Consider the following 16,829-nt stretch of genomic DNA (forward strand, 5'->3'; position numbering starts at 1 on the left):
GAGGTACCAGAACATCCTATTGTAATGTATTGTGTAGTTGGTTCCAGCAATGAGGTGTTTTAAAACTACATACGGATTTATAAATGTGTCCATTTGGGGATCTGATAGTATTTCTGATTGGCTTAACTCACCGCCACTAATGAGCTGTAGAGCCTCTCAAAGTCATGTTTTCTTCACCCCAAACAACAAGCAAACCAAGTCTTTTATTTTATTCTATTATGATTTGGTTTTTTACATCCATTGAGAATGACAATAGTTCCTCAATGTCTAGCTCTCTCTTTCGATAACCACTCTGTGTGAAAGGGACAAAATGTCATGCTCTGATCCAGTGGAAACATCATGAAATAGGTCTAGGGCTGTGTCTGTCCTGACCTCACTGGCACAGGAAACTAACTCTGAGGACCAGGAATATTTTATACAATGTTTGCTAGTGCAAGCTTTGGGCCTGACCCAAGTTAATAGTTGATACAATGTTTCAAGTTTGTTGCAGACAGACCATGGATAGCCAATGTTGATTTATAGGATATTTATTGTTATCCAAATATCGTCTATTTGCAGGCTGCAATGTTTTTATTTGTTAGCTTTATGTAGGCTTTTAAAAAAATGTTTTTTTTACATAGTTGGCAATATAAGTAACTTTGAGGTTTTTATAATTTATTTATAATTTTGATTAACTACGTGACAATGATTTTGAGATATGAAGCCATTTTTTTTTTTTTTATAAAATTTAAACTGCTCCATGAAAAGGTGGGTATGAAAACCGTAACTGGCACACACAGATTGGTAGAAATTAAGACACATTTGCAAAGCAAGTACGTTTCTGTAGGCTTCGGTGCACACCACTCGCATGTGCAGAGGGAGTGGCGGGGAACGAAATTGAATGAGAGACACGTAACGGAGGGGGGAAAGGAGAACGTAGGGAACACAACCGATCACTTGGTTTTGGGTTGTTGTTGTTGTTGTTGTGAGTCGCTTTAATGCACATAGCAAATGGAAGGATAATTTGGGATAATTTCACCTGCCACAAAGCAGACTCCAGATGCCGAACTACTACTACTACTACTACTACTACTACTACGAACAACTACTACTACTATGAACAACTACTACTACTACGAACAACTGTATGACTGCAGTAGAATTGTATTGGCCCCCCCTAGTAGTCATACCACCCATAGGATTTTACCTGCAGTTTTGTCTTATAGATTTAACACCCCTTAATGTAAACATTAAGAACAAAAAAAACTGTAATCTGTATTGAGGTCGGGATTTTCTTCCGCGAGCAGAAATTTGGCCCAGTTCCATCTCTTCCCACGGCCGGCCACTGGGCTTCCTGTCATGACCATATTTGGTGGGGAGTGGAAATTCCGACCGGATTCTTCAGGTTTAGATATCTGGTGAAACGTCTGGCTCCTTGTTCCGTCTACTTGTTCTAGCTATGGCATCATTTTTCAATTTAATTTTCGGGAATATAAATGTAATTTTCAACATTAATTTACAATGATATTGTACTTTTATCAGGTACCGACTAAATGAGTCCAAAAGTGTGCTGGGATTTATTTTATTGATTTACCAGAAATGGGTTCCCCCTTGCCTACCACATGTACTAATGTGTTTTAATCTGTTGTCTGGTCAGGAGTGACAGGAAGTGGTATGAAGTCCCCCATTACCATCATTACCACTAAGATGATGACACCAGGCACCGGGACACCAGGCAAGATCATCAGCGCAATGCCCAGAACTGGGACTGGTCAACAGGGACTCACACAGGTACCCCAACCCCCCTCTATCCCCTCTCTAACCTTTAATCCTGGTACAGTAACACCAGGCATGATCATCAGCACTATGCCCAGAACTGGGGCTGGTCAACAGGGACTCACACAGGTAAAGAGGATGTACAAGTCATTAATAAACCCCTTTATAATAAAAGCCATAACGTGAGTGGCTCACATTAGTAAAACTAACATTTGTAAAATGCTGCAGAAATTTGACCATTTTTTTTTATTTAACTAGGCAAGTCAGTTAAGAACAAATTGTTATTTTCAATGACGGCCTAGGAACAGTGGGTTAACTGCCTTGTTCAGGGGAACAGTGGGTTAACTGCCTTGCTCAGGGGAACAGTGGGTTAACTGCCTTGCTCAGGGGAACAGTGGGTTAACTGCCTTGCTCAGGGGAACAGTGGGTTAACTGCCTTGCTCAGGGGAACAGTGGGTTAACTGCCTTGTTCAGGGGAACAGTGGGTTAACTGCCTCGCTCAGGGGAACAGTGGGTTAACTGCCTTGCTCAGGGGAACAGTGGGTTAACTGCCTTGCTCAGGGGAACAGTAGGGGAACAGTGGGTTAACTGCCTCACTCAGGGGAACAGTAGGGGAACAGTGGGTTAACTGCCTTGTTCAGGGGAACAGTGGGGGAACAGTGGGTTAACTGCCTCACTCAGGGGAACAGTAGTTTAACTGCCTTGTTCAGGGGAACAGTGGGTTAACTGCCTTGCTCAGGGGAACAGTGGGTTAACTGCCTTGTTCAGGGGAACAGTGGCTTAGCCTGTTCAGGGGAACAGTGGGTTAACTGCCTTGTTCAGGGGAACAGTGGGTTAACTGCCTTGTTCAGGGGAACAGTGGGTTAACTGCCTTGTTCAGGGGAACAGTGGGTTAACTGCCTTGCTCAGGGGAACGGTGGGTTAACTGCCTTGCTCAGGGGAACAGTGGGTTAACTGCCTTGTTCAGGGGAACAGTGGGTTAACTGCCTTGCTCAGGGGAACAGTGGGTTAACTGCCTTGCTCAGGGGAACAGTGGGTTAACTGCCTTGCTCAGGGGAACAGTGGGTTAACTGCCTTGCTCAGGGGAACAGTAGGGGAACAGTGGGTTAACTGCCTCACTCAGGGGAACACTAGGGGAACAGTGGGTTAACTGCCTTGTTCAGGGGAACAGTGGGGGAACAGTGGGTTAACTGCCTCACTCAGGGGAACAGTAGTTTAACTGCCTTGTTCAGGGGAACAGTGGGTTAACTGCCTTGCTCAGGGGAACAGTGGGTTAACTGCCTTGTTCAGGGGAACAGTGGCTTAGCCTGTTCAGGGGAACAGTGGGTTAACTGCCTTGTTCAGGGGAACAGTGGGTTAACTGCCTTGTTCAGGGGAACAGTGGGTTAACTGCCTTGCTCAGGGGAACAGTGGGTTAACTGCCTTGCTCAGGGGAACAGTGGGTTAACTGCCTTGCTCAGGGGAACGGTGGGTTAACTGCCTTGCTCAGGGGAACAGTGGGTTAACTGCCTTGCTCAGGGGAACAGTGGGTTAACTGCCTTGTTCAGGGGAACAGTGGGTTAACTGCCTTGCTCAGGGGAACAGTGGGTTAACTGCCTTGCTCAGGGGAACAGTGGGTTAACTGCCTTGCTCAGGGGAACAGTAGGGGAACAGTGGGTTAACTGCCTCACTCAGGGGAACAGTAGGGGAACAGTGGGTTAACTGCCTTGTTCAGGGGAACAGTGGGGGAACAGTGGGTTAACTGCCTCACTCAGGGGAACAGTAGTTTAACTGCCTTGTTCAGGGGAACAGTGGGTTAACTGCCTTGCTCAGGGGAACAGTGGGTTAACTGCCTTGTTCAGGGGAACAGTGGCTTAGCCTGTTCAGGGGAACAGTGGGTTAACTGCCTTGTTCAGGGGAACAGTGGGTTAACTGCCTTGTTCAGGGGAACAGTGGGTTAACTGCCTTGTTCAGGGGAACAGTGGGTTAACTGCCTTGCTCAGGGGAACGGTGGGTTAACTGCCTTGCTCAGGGGAACAGTGGGTTAACTGCCTTGTTCAGGGGAACAGTGGGTTAACTGCCTTGCTCAGGGGAACAGTGGGTTAACTGCCTTGCTCAGGGGAACAGTGGGTTAACTGCCTCGCTCAGGGGAACGGTGGGTTAACTGCCTCGTTCAGGGGAACGGTGGGTTAACTGCCTCGTTCAGGGGAACGGTGGGTTAACTGCCTTGTTCAGGGGAACAGTGGGTTAACTGCCTTGTTCAGGGGAACAGTGGGTTAACTGCCTTGCTCAGGGGAACAGTGGGTTAACTGCCTTGCTCAGGGGAGCGGTGGGTTTACTGCCTCGTTCAGGGGAACGGTGGGTTAACTGCCTCGCTCAGGGGAACAGTGGGTTAACTGCCTCGTTCAGGGGAACGGTGGGTTTACTGCCTCGTTCAGGGGAGCGGTGGGTTTAATGCCTCGTTCAGGGGAGCGGTGGGTTTACTGCCTCGTTCAGGGGAGCGGTGGGTTTACTGCCTCGTTCAGGGGAACGGTGGGTTTACTGCCTCGTTCAGGGGAACGGTGGGTTAACTGCCTCGTTCAGGGGAACGGTGGGTTAACTGCCTCGTTCAGGGGAACGGTCGGTTAACTGCCTCGTTCAGGGACAGCTACTCTTCCTGGGGTTTATTATGGATCCCCATTAGTTCCTACCAAGGCAGCAGCTACTCTTCCTGGGGTTTATTATGGATCCCCATTAGTTCCTACCAAGGCAGCAGCTACTCTTCCTGGGGTTTATTATGGATCCCCATTAGTTCATGTCAAGGCAGCAGCTACTCTTCCTGGGGTTTATTATGGATCCCCATTAGTTCCTACCAAGGCAGCAGCTACTCTTCCTGCGGTTTATTATGGATCCCATTAGTTCCTGTCAAGGCAGCAGCTACTCTTCCTGGGGTTTATTATGGATCCCCATTAGTTCCTGTCAAGGCAGCAGCTACTCTTCCTGGGGTTTATTATGGATCCCCACTAGTTCCTGCCAAGGCAGCAGCTACTCTTCCTGGGGTTTATTATGGATCCCCAGTAGTTCCTGCCAAGGCAGCAGCTACTCTTCCTGGGGTTTATTATGGATCCCCATTAGTTCCTGCCAAGCAGCAGCTACTCTTCCTGGGGTTTATTATGGATCCCCATTAGTTCCTGTCAAGGCAGCAGCTACTCTTCCTGGGGTTTATTATGGATCCCCATTAGTTCCTGTCAAGCCAGCAGCTACTCTTCCTGGGGTTTATTATGGATCCCCATTATTTCCTGCCAAGGCAGCGGTTACTCTTCCTGGGGTTTATTATGGATCCCCATTAGTTCCTGTCAAGGCAGCAGCTACTCTTCCTGGGGTTTATTATGGATCCCCATTAGTTCCTACCAAGGCAGCAGCTACTCTTCCTGGGGTTTATTATGGATCCCCATTAGTTCCTACCAAGGCAGCAGCTACTCTTCCTGGGGTTTATTATGGATCCCCATTAGTTCATGTCAAGGCAGCAGCTACTCTTCCTGGGGTTTATTATGGATCCCCATTAGTTCCTACCAAGGCAGCAGCTACTCTTCCTGCGGTTTATTATGGATCCCATTAGTTCCTGTCAAGGCAGCAGCTACTCTTCCTGGGGTTTATTATGGATCCCCATTAGTTCCTGTCAAGGCAGCAGCTACTCTTCCTGGGGTTTATTATGGATCCCCACTAGTTCCTGCCAAGGCAGCAGCTACTCTTCCTGGGGTTTATTATGGATCCCCAGTAGTTCCTGCCAAGGCAGCAGCTACTCTTCCTGGGGTTTATTATGGATCCCCATTAGTTCCTGCCAAGCAGCAGCTACTCTTCCTGGGGTTTATTATGGATCCCCATTAGTTCCTGTCAAGGCAGCAGCTACTCTTCCTGGGGTTTATTATGGATCCCCATTAGTTCCTGTCAAGCCAGCAGCTACTCTTCCTGGGGTTTATTATGGATCCCCATTATTTCCTGCCAAGGCAGCGGTTACTCTTCCTGGGGTTTATTATGGATCCCCATTAGTTCCTGTCAAGGCAGCAGCTACTCTTCCTGGGGTTTATTATGGATCCCCATTAGTTCCTGCCAAGGCAGCAGCTACTCTTCCTGGGGTTTATTATGGATCCCCATTATTTCCTGCCAAGGCAGCAGCTACTCTTCCTGGGGTTTATTATGGATCCCCATTAGTTCCTGTCAAGGCAGCAGCTACTCTTCCTGGGGTTTATTATGGATCCCCATTAGTTCCTACCAAGGCAGCAGCTACTCTTCCTGGGGTTTATTATGGATCCCCATTAGTTCCTGCCAAGACAGCAGCTACTCTTCCTGGGGTTTATTATGGATCCCCATTAGTTCCTGTCAAGACAGCAGCTACTCTTCCTGGGGTTTATTATGGATCCCCATTAGTTCCTGCCAAGACAGCAGCTACTCTTCCTGGGGTTTATTATGGATCCCCATTAGTTCCTGTCAAGACAGCAGCTACTCTTCCTGGGGTTTATTATGGATCCCCAGTAGTTCCTACCAAGGCAGCAGCTACTCTTCCTGGGGTTTATTATGGATCCCCATTAGTTCCTGTCAAGGAAGCAGCTACTCTTCCTGGGGTTTATTATGGATCCCCATTAGTTCCTGTCAAGACAGCAGCTACTCTTCCTGGGGTTTATTATGGATCCCCAGTAGTTCCTACCAAGGCAACAGCTACTCTTCCTGGGGTTTATTATGGATCCCCATTAGTTCCTGTCAAGACAGCAGCTACTCTTCCTGGGGTTTATTATGGATCCCCAGTAGTTCCTACCAAGGCAACAGCTACTCTTCCTGGGGTTTATTATGGATCCCCAGTAGTTCCTACCAAGGCAGCAGCTACTCTTCCTGGGGTCCAGCAACATTAAGTCAGTTATTTGAAAAATAATATAACATTTTAAATTGTATAACAGTTAAGAGCCTTGCTCAGGGGAATAACTGTGTATATTTCCTATATTGCACATGTATACATTCTCTGTTACTACCAGGTGGCGCCGAAGTGTTCCCCAGGACAGCCCGGAACTATGTTACTGTATATAAGGCCTCTATGTAGATTAACATGCTGTTATTATTATTATGTTACTACCAGGTGGTGCTGAAGGGTGCCCCAGGACAGCCCGGAACTATTTTACGGACCGTCCCCATGGGAGGTGTACGTCTCGTCTCCCCGGTAACGGTTTCCGGTGTCAAGCCTAACGTCACCACCCTGGTCGTCAAGGGAACCACAGGTAAGGAGCTCAGTGATAATCTCATCACGGCTTTGCTAGTCATGTCTAGTTATGCTACTAAATATGGTTTTAGTTAGTGATTTAATATGATTTTAGTTAGTGATTTAATATGATTTTAGTTAGTGATTTAATGTGATTTTACTTAGTGATTTAATGTGATTTTAGTTAGTGATTTTAGTTAGTGATTTAAGTTAGTGATTTAATGTGAATTTAGTTAGCGACACATTGAATCATCAACAGGTCACCGGCAGGCTTTAGCTTGTGCTGTTTTGCAGCATCAGTCCCGTTACACGAGCCTGGGAACCAGTCTGTTAGCGCTACCAATGGCCGTCAATCAATTCATAATTCAATGTTCTCCCTCTGAACAGGTGTGACTACGTTGGGTACGGTGACTGGCACAGTGTCGACCAGCCTGGCAGGAGGAAGTGTTGCCACCGTTGCTCCTATCACCACCTTGGGCACCATGACGACCCTGCCAGGACAGGTCACCGTCTCCGCAGCACAGGTACAGTTTATGCCGATGACGTAGGATGCGTTTACACAGGTAGCCCAATTCTGATCTTTTGCCCAATTATCGGCAAAAGAGCTAATCTAATTGGTCAATAGTCCAATTAGTGAATAAAAAAGATCAGAATTGCAGCCCTAGTGTTTTATCTACCACATTTGCTATGTCAGTCCAGTTTAGTACAGGTACATACTGTCGTCATTAATACTTGGAATGGATTGACTTCCATTTAAATTTGCTGCTGAGCTTGTCCTGGTGGCATACACCTGGGAGACACCAAGCTGACTATGATACGTCCGGGAGACACCAAGCTGACTATGATACGTCCGGGAGACACCAAGCTGACTATGATACGTCCGGGAGACACCAAGCTGACTATGATACGTCCGGTAGACACCAAGCTGACTATGATACGTCCGGGAGACACCAAGCTGACACCAAGCTGACTATGATACGCCCGGGAGACACCAAGCTGACTATGATACGTCCGGGTGACACCAAGCTGACTATGATACGCCCGGGAGACACCAAGCTGACTATGATACGTCCGGGTGACACCAAGCTGACTATGATATGTCCGGGAGACACCAAGCTGACACCAAGCTGACTATGATATGTCCGGGAGACACCAAGCTGACACCAAGCTGACTATGATATGTCCGGGAGACACCAAGCTGACACCAAGCTGACTATGATACGCCCGGGAGACACCAAGCTGACTATGATACGTCCGGGTGACACCAAGCTGACTATGATACGCCCGGGAGACACCAAGCTGACTATGATACGTCCGGGTGACACCAAGCTGACTATGATACGTCCGGGAGACACCAAGCTGACTATGATACATCTGGGAGACACCAAGCTGACACCAAGCTGACTATGATATGTCCGGGGGACACCAAGCTGACACCAAGCTGACTATGATATGTCCGGGGGACACCAAGCTGACACCAAGCTGACTATGATAAGTCAGGGTGACGTTGCAGTGCTTCTTGTATGAACTGTGGAAATTATTTTTCTGTTCAAACATGCCACCATGAAAACATATCACTCGGAGTGACATAACATTCAATTTTATATAAATTTTTCTTAATTATAATGGCTAGATTGAATTGTATTAAGTTGTTTAATTGACATCTTGCATCTCTGTCCTCCAGGCAGGAGGCCAGGCAGGAGGCCAGGCCACCCAGGTGACCTTAATCACTTCCCCTAGCGGTGTGGAGGCTCAGCCTGTCCATGACCTTCCTGTCTCCATCCTGTCGTCCCCCACCTCCGCCGACCCCTCCTCCACCCAGCCCGAGGCAGGCGACCCAGGCACCGTGACCCTGGTCTGCTCAAACCCCCCCTGCGAGACCCACGAGACCGGCACTACCAATACAGCTACCACGGCCTCCGCTAACATGACTGGTAATGGTGGGGTGGAGAGGGTGTGTTCAAACCCGCCGTGCGAAACCCACGAGACCGGCACCACCAACACTCAAACGACAGCGTCCTCCAACATGGGCCAGGTACAGCAGGTGTGCACCAACCCACCGTCAGAGACCCACGATACAGGTACCACCAACACCCAGACCACCGCCAGCTGTAACATGGGATCCAACCAGCAACAACAAGGCTCCTGCGTAACCAACAACACCAGCGGGTCTGATCCCCCGGCCTCTCCGCCCCCCTCCTCCTCCTCCGGAGACCTCTCCCCCTCGTCTGTTTCTGGTACCAGCTCTGTGCCCGGGGTGCTACGACCGGAGACTCTGAGAACAGGGACCACCTACACCTCGACCACCGCACGCTCTAACATGGGCTCTGACAAGATGGGCATGACGCTCAGCTCCTCGTCCTCAGATAACCAGAGCAAGTCATCCAGCGGTGGAGGAGGAGGAGGAGGAGGAGGAGTAGGATCCCCCCTCACATCTCCTGTCTGCTCCAATCCACCTTGTGAAACACACGAGACTGGAACTACCACTACCTCGACGCAGGACAACTCCAGTATGGGCATCGGGCAGACTACAGGGACAGTGCAAAAGGTGTGTTCCAATCCTCCGTGTGAAACACATGAAACAGGGACGACCAACACCCCGTCTCAGACTACGTCCAACCTGACAGGAACGGGGACAGGAACGGGGACAGGGACGGGCACGGTCCAGAGAGTGTGTTCCAATCCACCGTGTGAAACACACGAAACGGGCACCACCAACACAGCTACCACAGGTAGGACCTACTGTTATCTATCCACTGAGCATGACTGTAACACAGCTACCACAGGTAGGACCTACTGTTATCTATCCACTGAGCATGACTGTAACCCGGCCCTTTCTTCAAGTTGACAGATTCGGGTTCGTACAGTCAGGGTTCGTACAGTCAGGGTTCGTACAGTCAGGGTTCGTACAGTCGGGGTTCGTACAGTCAGGGTTCGTACAGTCGGGGTTCGTACAGTCGGGGTTCGTACAGTCAGGGTTCGTACAGTCAGGAGGGTTCGTACAGTCAGGGTTCGTACAGTCAGGGTTCGTACAGTCAGGAGGGTTCGTACAGTCAGGGTTCGTACAGTCATGACAATCCTGGAAAAGTCATTGTATTTGAAAATGTTGTTTTTTTCCCCAGGCCTGGAAAAGTTTGGGGAAATTATCAAATCGGAAAAGTCCTGGGAAATTAATTTAATGTCATTTATTTTAATGTCATTTATTTAAGCACATTTTTTAAATATTTTATTAATCAAATAAAAATCAACATACTTTTGGTCATGTAGTGGACACCTGCTTGTCCAACTTCTCATTCCAAAATCATGGGCATTAATATGGAGTTGGTCCCCCCTTTTGCTGCTATAACAGCCTCCACTCTTCTGGGAAGGTTTTCCACTAGATGTTGGAACATTGCTGCTATAACAGCCTCCACTCTTCTGGGAAGGCTTTCCTCTAGATGTTGGAACATTGCTGCTATAACAGCCTCCACTCTTCTGGGAAGGCTTTCCACTAGATGTTTGAACATTGCTACTATTAACAGCCTCCACTCTTCTGGGAAGGCTTTCCACTAGATGTTGGAACATTGCTGCTATAACAGCCTCCACTCTTCTGGGAAGGCTTTCCACTAGATGTAGGAACATTGCTGTGGGGACTTGCTTCCATTCAGCCACAAGAGCATTAGTGAGGTAGGGCACTGATGTTGGGCGATTAGGCCTGGCTCGCAGTCGGCGTTGCAATTCATCTCAAAAGGTGTTCGATGTTGTTGAAGTCAGGGCTCTGTGCAGCTCAGTCAAGTTCTTCCACACCGATCTCGACAATCCAGTTCTGTATGGACCTCGCTTTCTGCACGGGGGCGTTGTCATGCTGAAACAGGAAAGGGCTTTCCCCAAACTGTTCCCACAAAGTTGGAAGCACAGAATTGTCTAGAATGTCATTGTATGCTGTAGTGTTATGATTTCCATTCACTGGAGCGAAGGGGCCTAGCCTGAACCATGAAAAACAGCCCCAGACCATTATTCCTTGTCCACCAAACTCTACAGTTGCCACTATGCATTGTGGGAGGTAGCATTTTCCTGGCAGCCGCCAAACCAAGATTCGTCCGTCGGACTGCCAGATGGTGAAGCGTGATTCATCACTCCAGAGAATGCGTTTCCACTGCTCCAGTGTCCAATGGCCGCGATCTTTACACCACTCCAGCAGAAGCTTGGCATTGCGCATGGTGATCTTAGGCTTGTGTGCGGCTGCTCGCCCATGGAAACCCATTTCATGAAGCTACCAACAAACAGTTATTGTGCTGATGTTGGTTCCAGCGGCAATTTGGCGACTCAGTAGGGAGTGTTGCAACCGAGGACAGACGAATTTACGTGCTTCAGGACTCGGCGGTCCAGTTCTGTGACCTTGTGTGGACTGCCACTTCGCAGTATAAATGAGCCGTTGTTGCTCCTAGACATTTCCACTTCACAATAACAGCACTGTAGGGCTGACCCCAATTAGTTGATTGTTTGGTCGTTAGGCTGTTGATCGACCGATATTGTGTTACTGCTCCACTAAAACAAACGTACAGTACCAGTCCACTTTGGGGACACCTACTCATTCAAGTGTTTTTTTTTTAAATTTATTTTTACTATTTTATACATTGTAGAATAATAATGAAGACATCAAAACTATGAAATAACAGATATGGAATCATGTAGTAACCAAAAAAGTGTTAAAACAAAAATCTAAATGTTTTATTTGAGAATCTTCAAAGTGGCTAGCCTTTAGCCTTGATTACAGCGTTGCACACTCTTGGCATTCTGGGTGCTGTTTATATTTAGGTGGAGGAGCGCCACAAAACTTTTCAACAAAATTCTATAAGAGGAACAGGAGCTCTAGAACATTTTGAGGTGGCGGGTATCCCTCCAGCAAGCTCCTGCCCAAGTTAAGCACTGCTACTTATCCTGACCTCACTGGCATGGGAAACTCTGAGGACCCAGAATATTTTATACAATGTTGCAAGTTTGCTAGTGCAAGCTTTGGGCCTGACCCAAGTTAATAGTTGATACAATGTTTGAAGTTTGTTGCAGACAGGCCATGGATAGCCAATGTTGATTTATAGGATATTTATTTTTAATCTGGACATTTTCTTCCTGCAGGCTGCAATGTATTTGTTGTCAAATATAGCCTACATAAAGCCATGTTTTGCAACGGCAATAGAAGTAACTTTTTAGGTTAGTATCATTTTCATTTAGATTTAGATATAATTTTGATTAACCAAAATATGCGTCAGCCAGTAGGAGCGGGAGGTTAACGTTTTTTTAATTCTGGTTATCTATATCTCTGGCACCCTCTTGAGGCATAAAACCGTAAGCTTAAAGCATAGACAACCTCAATGCACGAAAGTTGATATTATACACATAGGGTCTGTCTATATTTGGGAAAAATTGATTGGACGAAAGAACAGACGACTTTCAGCACTTATCGTTGTCCGGGGCATATCTAGCAGGGAAGAAATTTGATGAGCTAACTTGTTGAAAAGGTGGCCTCACAGGACAGTGCCACATTGGGAAGTCACTGAGCTCTTCAGTAAGGCCATTCTACTGCCAATGTTTGTCTATGGAGATTGCATGGCTGTGCGCTTGATTTTATACACCTGTCGGCAACGGGTGTGGCTGAAATAGCTAAATCCACTAAATTTAAGGGGTGTCCACATACTTGTGTGTGTGTGTGTGTAGATATAGATATATATCTCAGCCAGGATGTAAATGACACATTAGTGCAGGAGTGTCAAACTCAATCACCACACGGGCCATATTGAAAACGCTACGAATTCGCGGGCCAGACATAGACAATTATGTTTGAACAAAACAACGTGCATACAACTGATCCAAACTGGCCTCTGTTTTATTAGAAAAAATGTGGCCCTTTTTTTATAATGTCCACTTATGTCCACAGGATGCTATAAATCAAGTTTTGACATTATTAAAACAAGAGATCAGTTATATTTGTCCAGCCTCTGCTGCTATGCTTGCAGATGTGCATAACTCCAAATAACCAAACATAGCTACGTTTTGAAATGTAAAACATGCATTTTCTTTCTGTATGTGTGTGGATCACTGGTGCAGTTGAATGCAGCATTGCTGCATGGTGCACTCAATGTGTTGTAGGCCTCGTTGAGTAGGCAGCCTAGACTACTGTTCAAAATGTTGCTGTGTCAGGCCTAGATGGGGGGGGGGGGGGTGTAGCTTTTTTATAGGGTCTATTTATTGTCAATCATTAGAAACTGAAGCCAGAAGACATTAATTTCTTCCAAAATGAAGCAGAAGCAAGACTGGAAATAGAGAGATTTAGTATTTATTTTTTCTCTCACTTTGTTTCACTTATGTAGCAAATGCCGCTAGCTAGTTTAGCCTACTGAAACACCCTGGATGTTAACAGGCTATGACTTTCTAACACAACACTGGAACTCTTCCAAGTCAAGCTAAGTTTTTGGTTTTATTAATGTATTGCTACCGGGGCCCTGTAACTGCATACTGACTGTACACTAACGTTACTGCGTGATTGTAGCGGGTTTACTAATGCATTAGTTATATTAGCAATGCTGACTATGATGTTACTTTAACTAATATGGTTAAAGTAATTTATTTTTTATTTTTATTTTTTTTGCCTGGTCACAAACAGCTGATGTGTTGTGTATTGAAGTCCTCAAGGGAGTGGAAAAGGTGAGAGGAGGAGAGTGCATAGAAGGAATACAACGTGGCTGCTATGAAAGTGAACTGTGTTTCACACGTGATCAGGGGTGTATTCATTCCGTTGATTCTGTTGGGGGGGGGGGGGGGGGGGAACGTTTATTCAACAGAAGCAAACGGAACAACACGGGTATATTAAAAACATACCTGTGTTTGTCCAATAGAAACTCTCGTTTGCAACAGTTGGACTAATGATTACACCCCCAGATCAGCTAGATAACAAGGCAAGAGTGTGCAAGGAAATATTGAATGTCACTGTCTGTCGCCTCAAATTTGTCTCTCGACCTGTGTGCACCTACGTTGTAATCTTTTATTCATAGGCTAGGTTGTAGAAACCTCGTAATGGGTATAGGGGAAAATTAGTCATGTAGTAGCCTAAACCTATCGATGTTACATTGAACTGGGTGAATGGAATATGAATGACAGTAGCCTAAACCTACCACTGTTACATTGAACTGGGTGAATATGAATGACAGTAACCTAAACCTGTCACTGTTACATTGAGCTGGGTGAATGGAATATGAATGACAGTCATACAATATATATGCTGTAATAGAAATAAGGCCATGTTCATGAAAAAAATAAAATAAAGGGAACACTGAAACAACACAATGTAACTCCAAGTCAATCACACTTCTGTGAAATCAAACTGTCCACTTAGGAAGCAGCACTGATTGACAATACATTTCACATGCTATTGTGCAAATGGAATAGACAACAGGTGGAAATTATAGGCAATTAGCAAGACACCCCCAATAAAGGAGTGGTTCTGCAGGTGGGGACCACAGACCACTTCTCAGTTCCTATGCTTCCTGGCTGATGTTTTGGTCACTTTTGAATGCTGGCGGTGATTTCACTCTAGTGGTAGCATGAGACGGAGTCTACAACCCACACAAGTGGCTCAGGTAGTGCAGCTCATCCAGGATGGCACATCAATGCGAGCTGTGGCAAGAAGGTTTGCTGTGTCTGTCAGCGTAGTGTCCAGAGCATGGAGGCGCTACCAGGAGACAGGCCAGTACATCAGGAGACGTGGAGGAGGCCGTAGGAGGGCAACAACCCATCAGCAGGACCGCTACCTCCGCCTTTGTGCAAGGAGGAGCAGGAGGAGCACTGCCAGAGCCCTGCAAAATGACCTCCAGCAGGCCACTAATGTGCATGTGTCTGCTCAAACGGTCATAAACAGACTCCATGAGGGTGTTATGAGGGCCCGACGTCCACAGGTGGGGGTTGTGCTTACAGCCCAACACCGTGCAGGACGTTTGGCAATTGCCAGAGAACACCAAGATTGGCAAATTTGCTACTGGGGCCGCGCCCTATGCTCTTCACAGATGAAAGCAGGTTCACACTGAACACATGTGACAGACGTGACAGAGTCTGGAGACGCCGTGGAGAATGTTCTGCAGCCTGCAACATCCTCCAGCATGACCGGTTTGGCGGTGGGTCAGTCGTGGGGTGGCATTTCTTTGGGGGCCCGCACAGCCCTCCATGTGCTCGCCAGAGGTAGCCTGACTGCCATTAGGTACCGAGATGAGATCCTCAGACCCCTTGTGAGACCATATACTGGTGCGGTTGGCCCTGGGTTCCTCCTAATGCAAGACAATGCTAGACCTCATGTGGCTGGAGTGTGTCAGCAGTTCCTGTAAGAGGAAGGCATTGAAGCTATGGACTGGCCCGCCCGTTCCCCAGACCTGAATCCAATTGAGCACATCTGGGACATCATGTCTCGCTCCATCCACCAACGCCACGTTGCACCACAGACTGTCCAGGCGTTGGCGGATGCTTTAGTCCAGGTCTGGGAGGAGATCCCAGATGTTGCCATTTCTTCTGGATGTCTCTCCAACCTGTTTTGTAGATCCTTCCAGTTGGTTTGCTTATCCAATGTATGGGACATTGCAACTCAATAGATGCTAGTCAGCCTACAAGGTGAACACTTAGTTCAAAGGTAACTAAGATACAAATGACCGAACTAGAAAAGCTACATTTTCTGAAGTCTTATTTGTGGGCTTCAGCTGAATAAAATGATTTGTAGCTTACCATAGCCATTTGATCTTTGACATATTGAATGAGCTAATTATTTCAAAAGGCATAACACGTATTTGGTTGTAATGTTTCCCATCAAGGGTGGTCCACCATCCTCCAGGAGAGATAATGGGTGGTCCACTATCTATCCTCCAGGAGAGATAATGGGTGGTCCACTATCTATCCTCCAGGAGAGATAATGGGTGGTCCACTATATATCCTCCAGGAGAGATAATGGGTGGTCCACTATATATCCTCCAGGAGAGATAATGGGTGGTCCACTATCTATCCTCCAGGAGAGATAATGGGTGGTCCACTATATATCCTCCAGGAGAGATAATGGGTGGTCCACTATCTATCCTCCAGGAGAGATAATGGGTGGTCCACTATCTATCCTCCAGGAGAGATGATGGGTGTTCCACCATCCTCCAGGAGAGATGATGGGTGGTCCACCATCCTCCAGGAGAGATGGGTGGTCCACCATCCTCCTGGAGAGATGATGGGTGGTCCACCATCCTCCAGGAGAGATAATGCACCATCCTCCAGGAGAGATGATGCACCATCCTCCAGGAGAGATAATGCACCATCCTCCAGGAGAGATAATGCACCATCCTCCAGGAGAGATAATGCACCATCCTCCAGGAGAGATAATGCACCATCCTCCAGGAGAGATGATGGGTGGTCCACCATCCTCCAGGAGAGATAATGCACCATCCTCCAGGAGAGATAATGCACCATCCTCCAGGAGAGATGATGGGTGGTCCACCATCCTCCAGGAGAGATAATGGGTGGTCCACCATCCTCCAGGAGAGATAATGGGTGGTCCACCATCCTCCAGGAGAGATAATGGGTGGTCCACCATCCTCCAGGAGAGATAATGGGTGGTCCACCATCCTCCAGGAGAGATGATGGGTGGTCCACCATCCTCCAGGAGAGATGATGGGTGGTCCACCATCCTCCAGGAGAGATGATGGGTGGTCCACCATCCTCCAGGAGAGATGATGGGTGGTCCACCATCCTCCAGGAGAGATAATGGGTGGTCCACCATCCTCCAGGAGAGATAATGGGTGGTCCACCATCCTCCAGGAGAGATAATGGGTGGTCCACCATCCTCCAGGAGAGATAATGCACCATCCTCCAG

The 16,829-nt window shown here is 47.4% G+C and overlaps 1 protein-coding gene and 1 long non-coding RNA gene across 14 annotated transcripts in view; one reads left to right on the top strand and one right to left on the bottom strand.

Annotated features, from left to right (window-relative positions):
• Positions 1–16,829, bottom strand: part of LOC149977354 (uncharacterized) — a 460,718-nt gene that overhangs the window by 389,786 nt on the left and 54,103 nt on the right. The window lies entirely within an intron of this gene.
• The window catches only part of LOC110492703 (host cell factor 1), a 60,780-nt gene that overhangs the window by 22,271 nt on the left and 21,680 nt on the right, over positions 1–16,829 (top strand). For 6 of the 13 annotated variants that reach the window (XM_090204028.1, XM_090204033.1, XM_090204025.1 and 3 more), the window contains 4 exons: positions 1,637–1,770; positions 6,842–6,980; positions 7,349–7,485; positions 8,646–9,693. In XM_090204028.1, coding sequence (XP_090060154.1) covers positions 1,637–1,770; positions 6,842–6,980; positions 7,349–7,485; positions 8,646–9,693 — 1,458 coding nt within the window. Of the gene's footprint in view, positions 1–1,636; positions 1,771–1,827; positions 1,885–6,841; positions 6,981–7,348; positions 7,486–8,645; positions 9,694–16,829 lie in introns of those variants that run through there. The other 7 variants (XM_090204026.1, XM_090204030.1, XM_090204035.1 and 4 more) reach the window with 2 other exon arrangements.

Source organism: Oncorhynchus mykiss, chromosome 16, assembly GCF_057628025.1.
Source record: "Oncorhynchus mykiss isolate SJ-2025 chromosome 16, ASM5762802v1, whole genome shotgun sequence".
NCBI classification, from domain to species: Eukaryota; Metazoa; Chordata; class Actinopteri; order Salmoniformes; family Salmonidae; genus Oncorhynchus; species Oncorhynchus mykiss.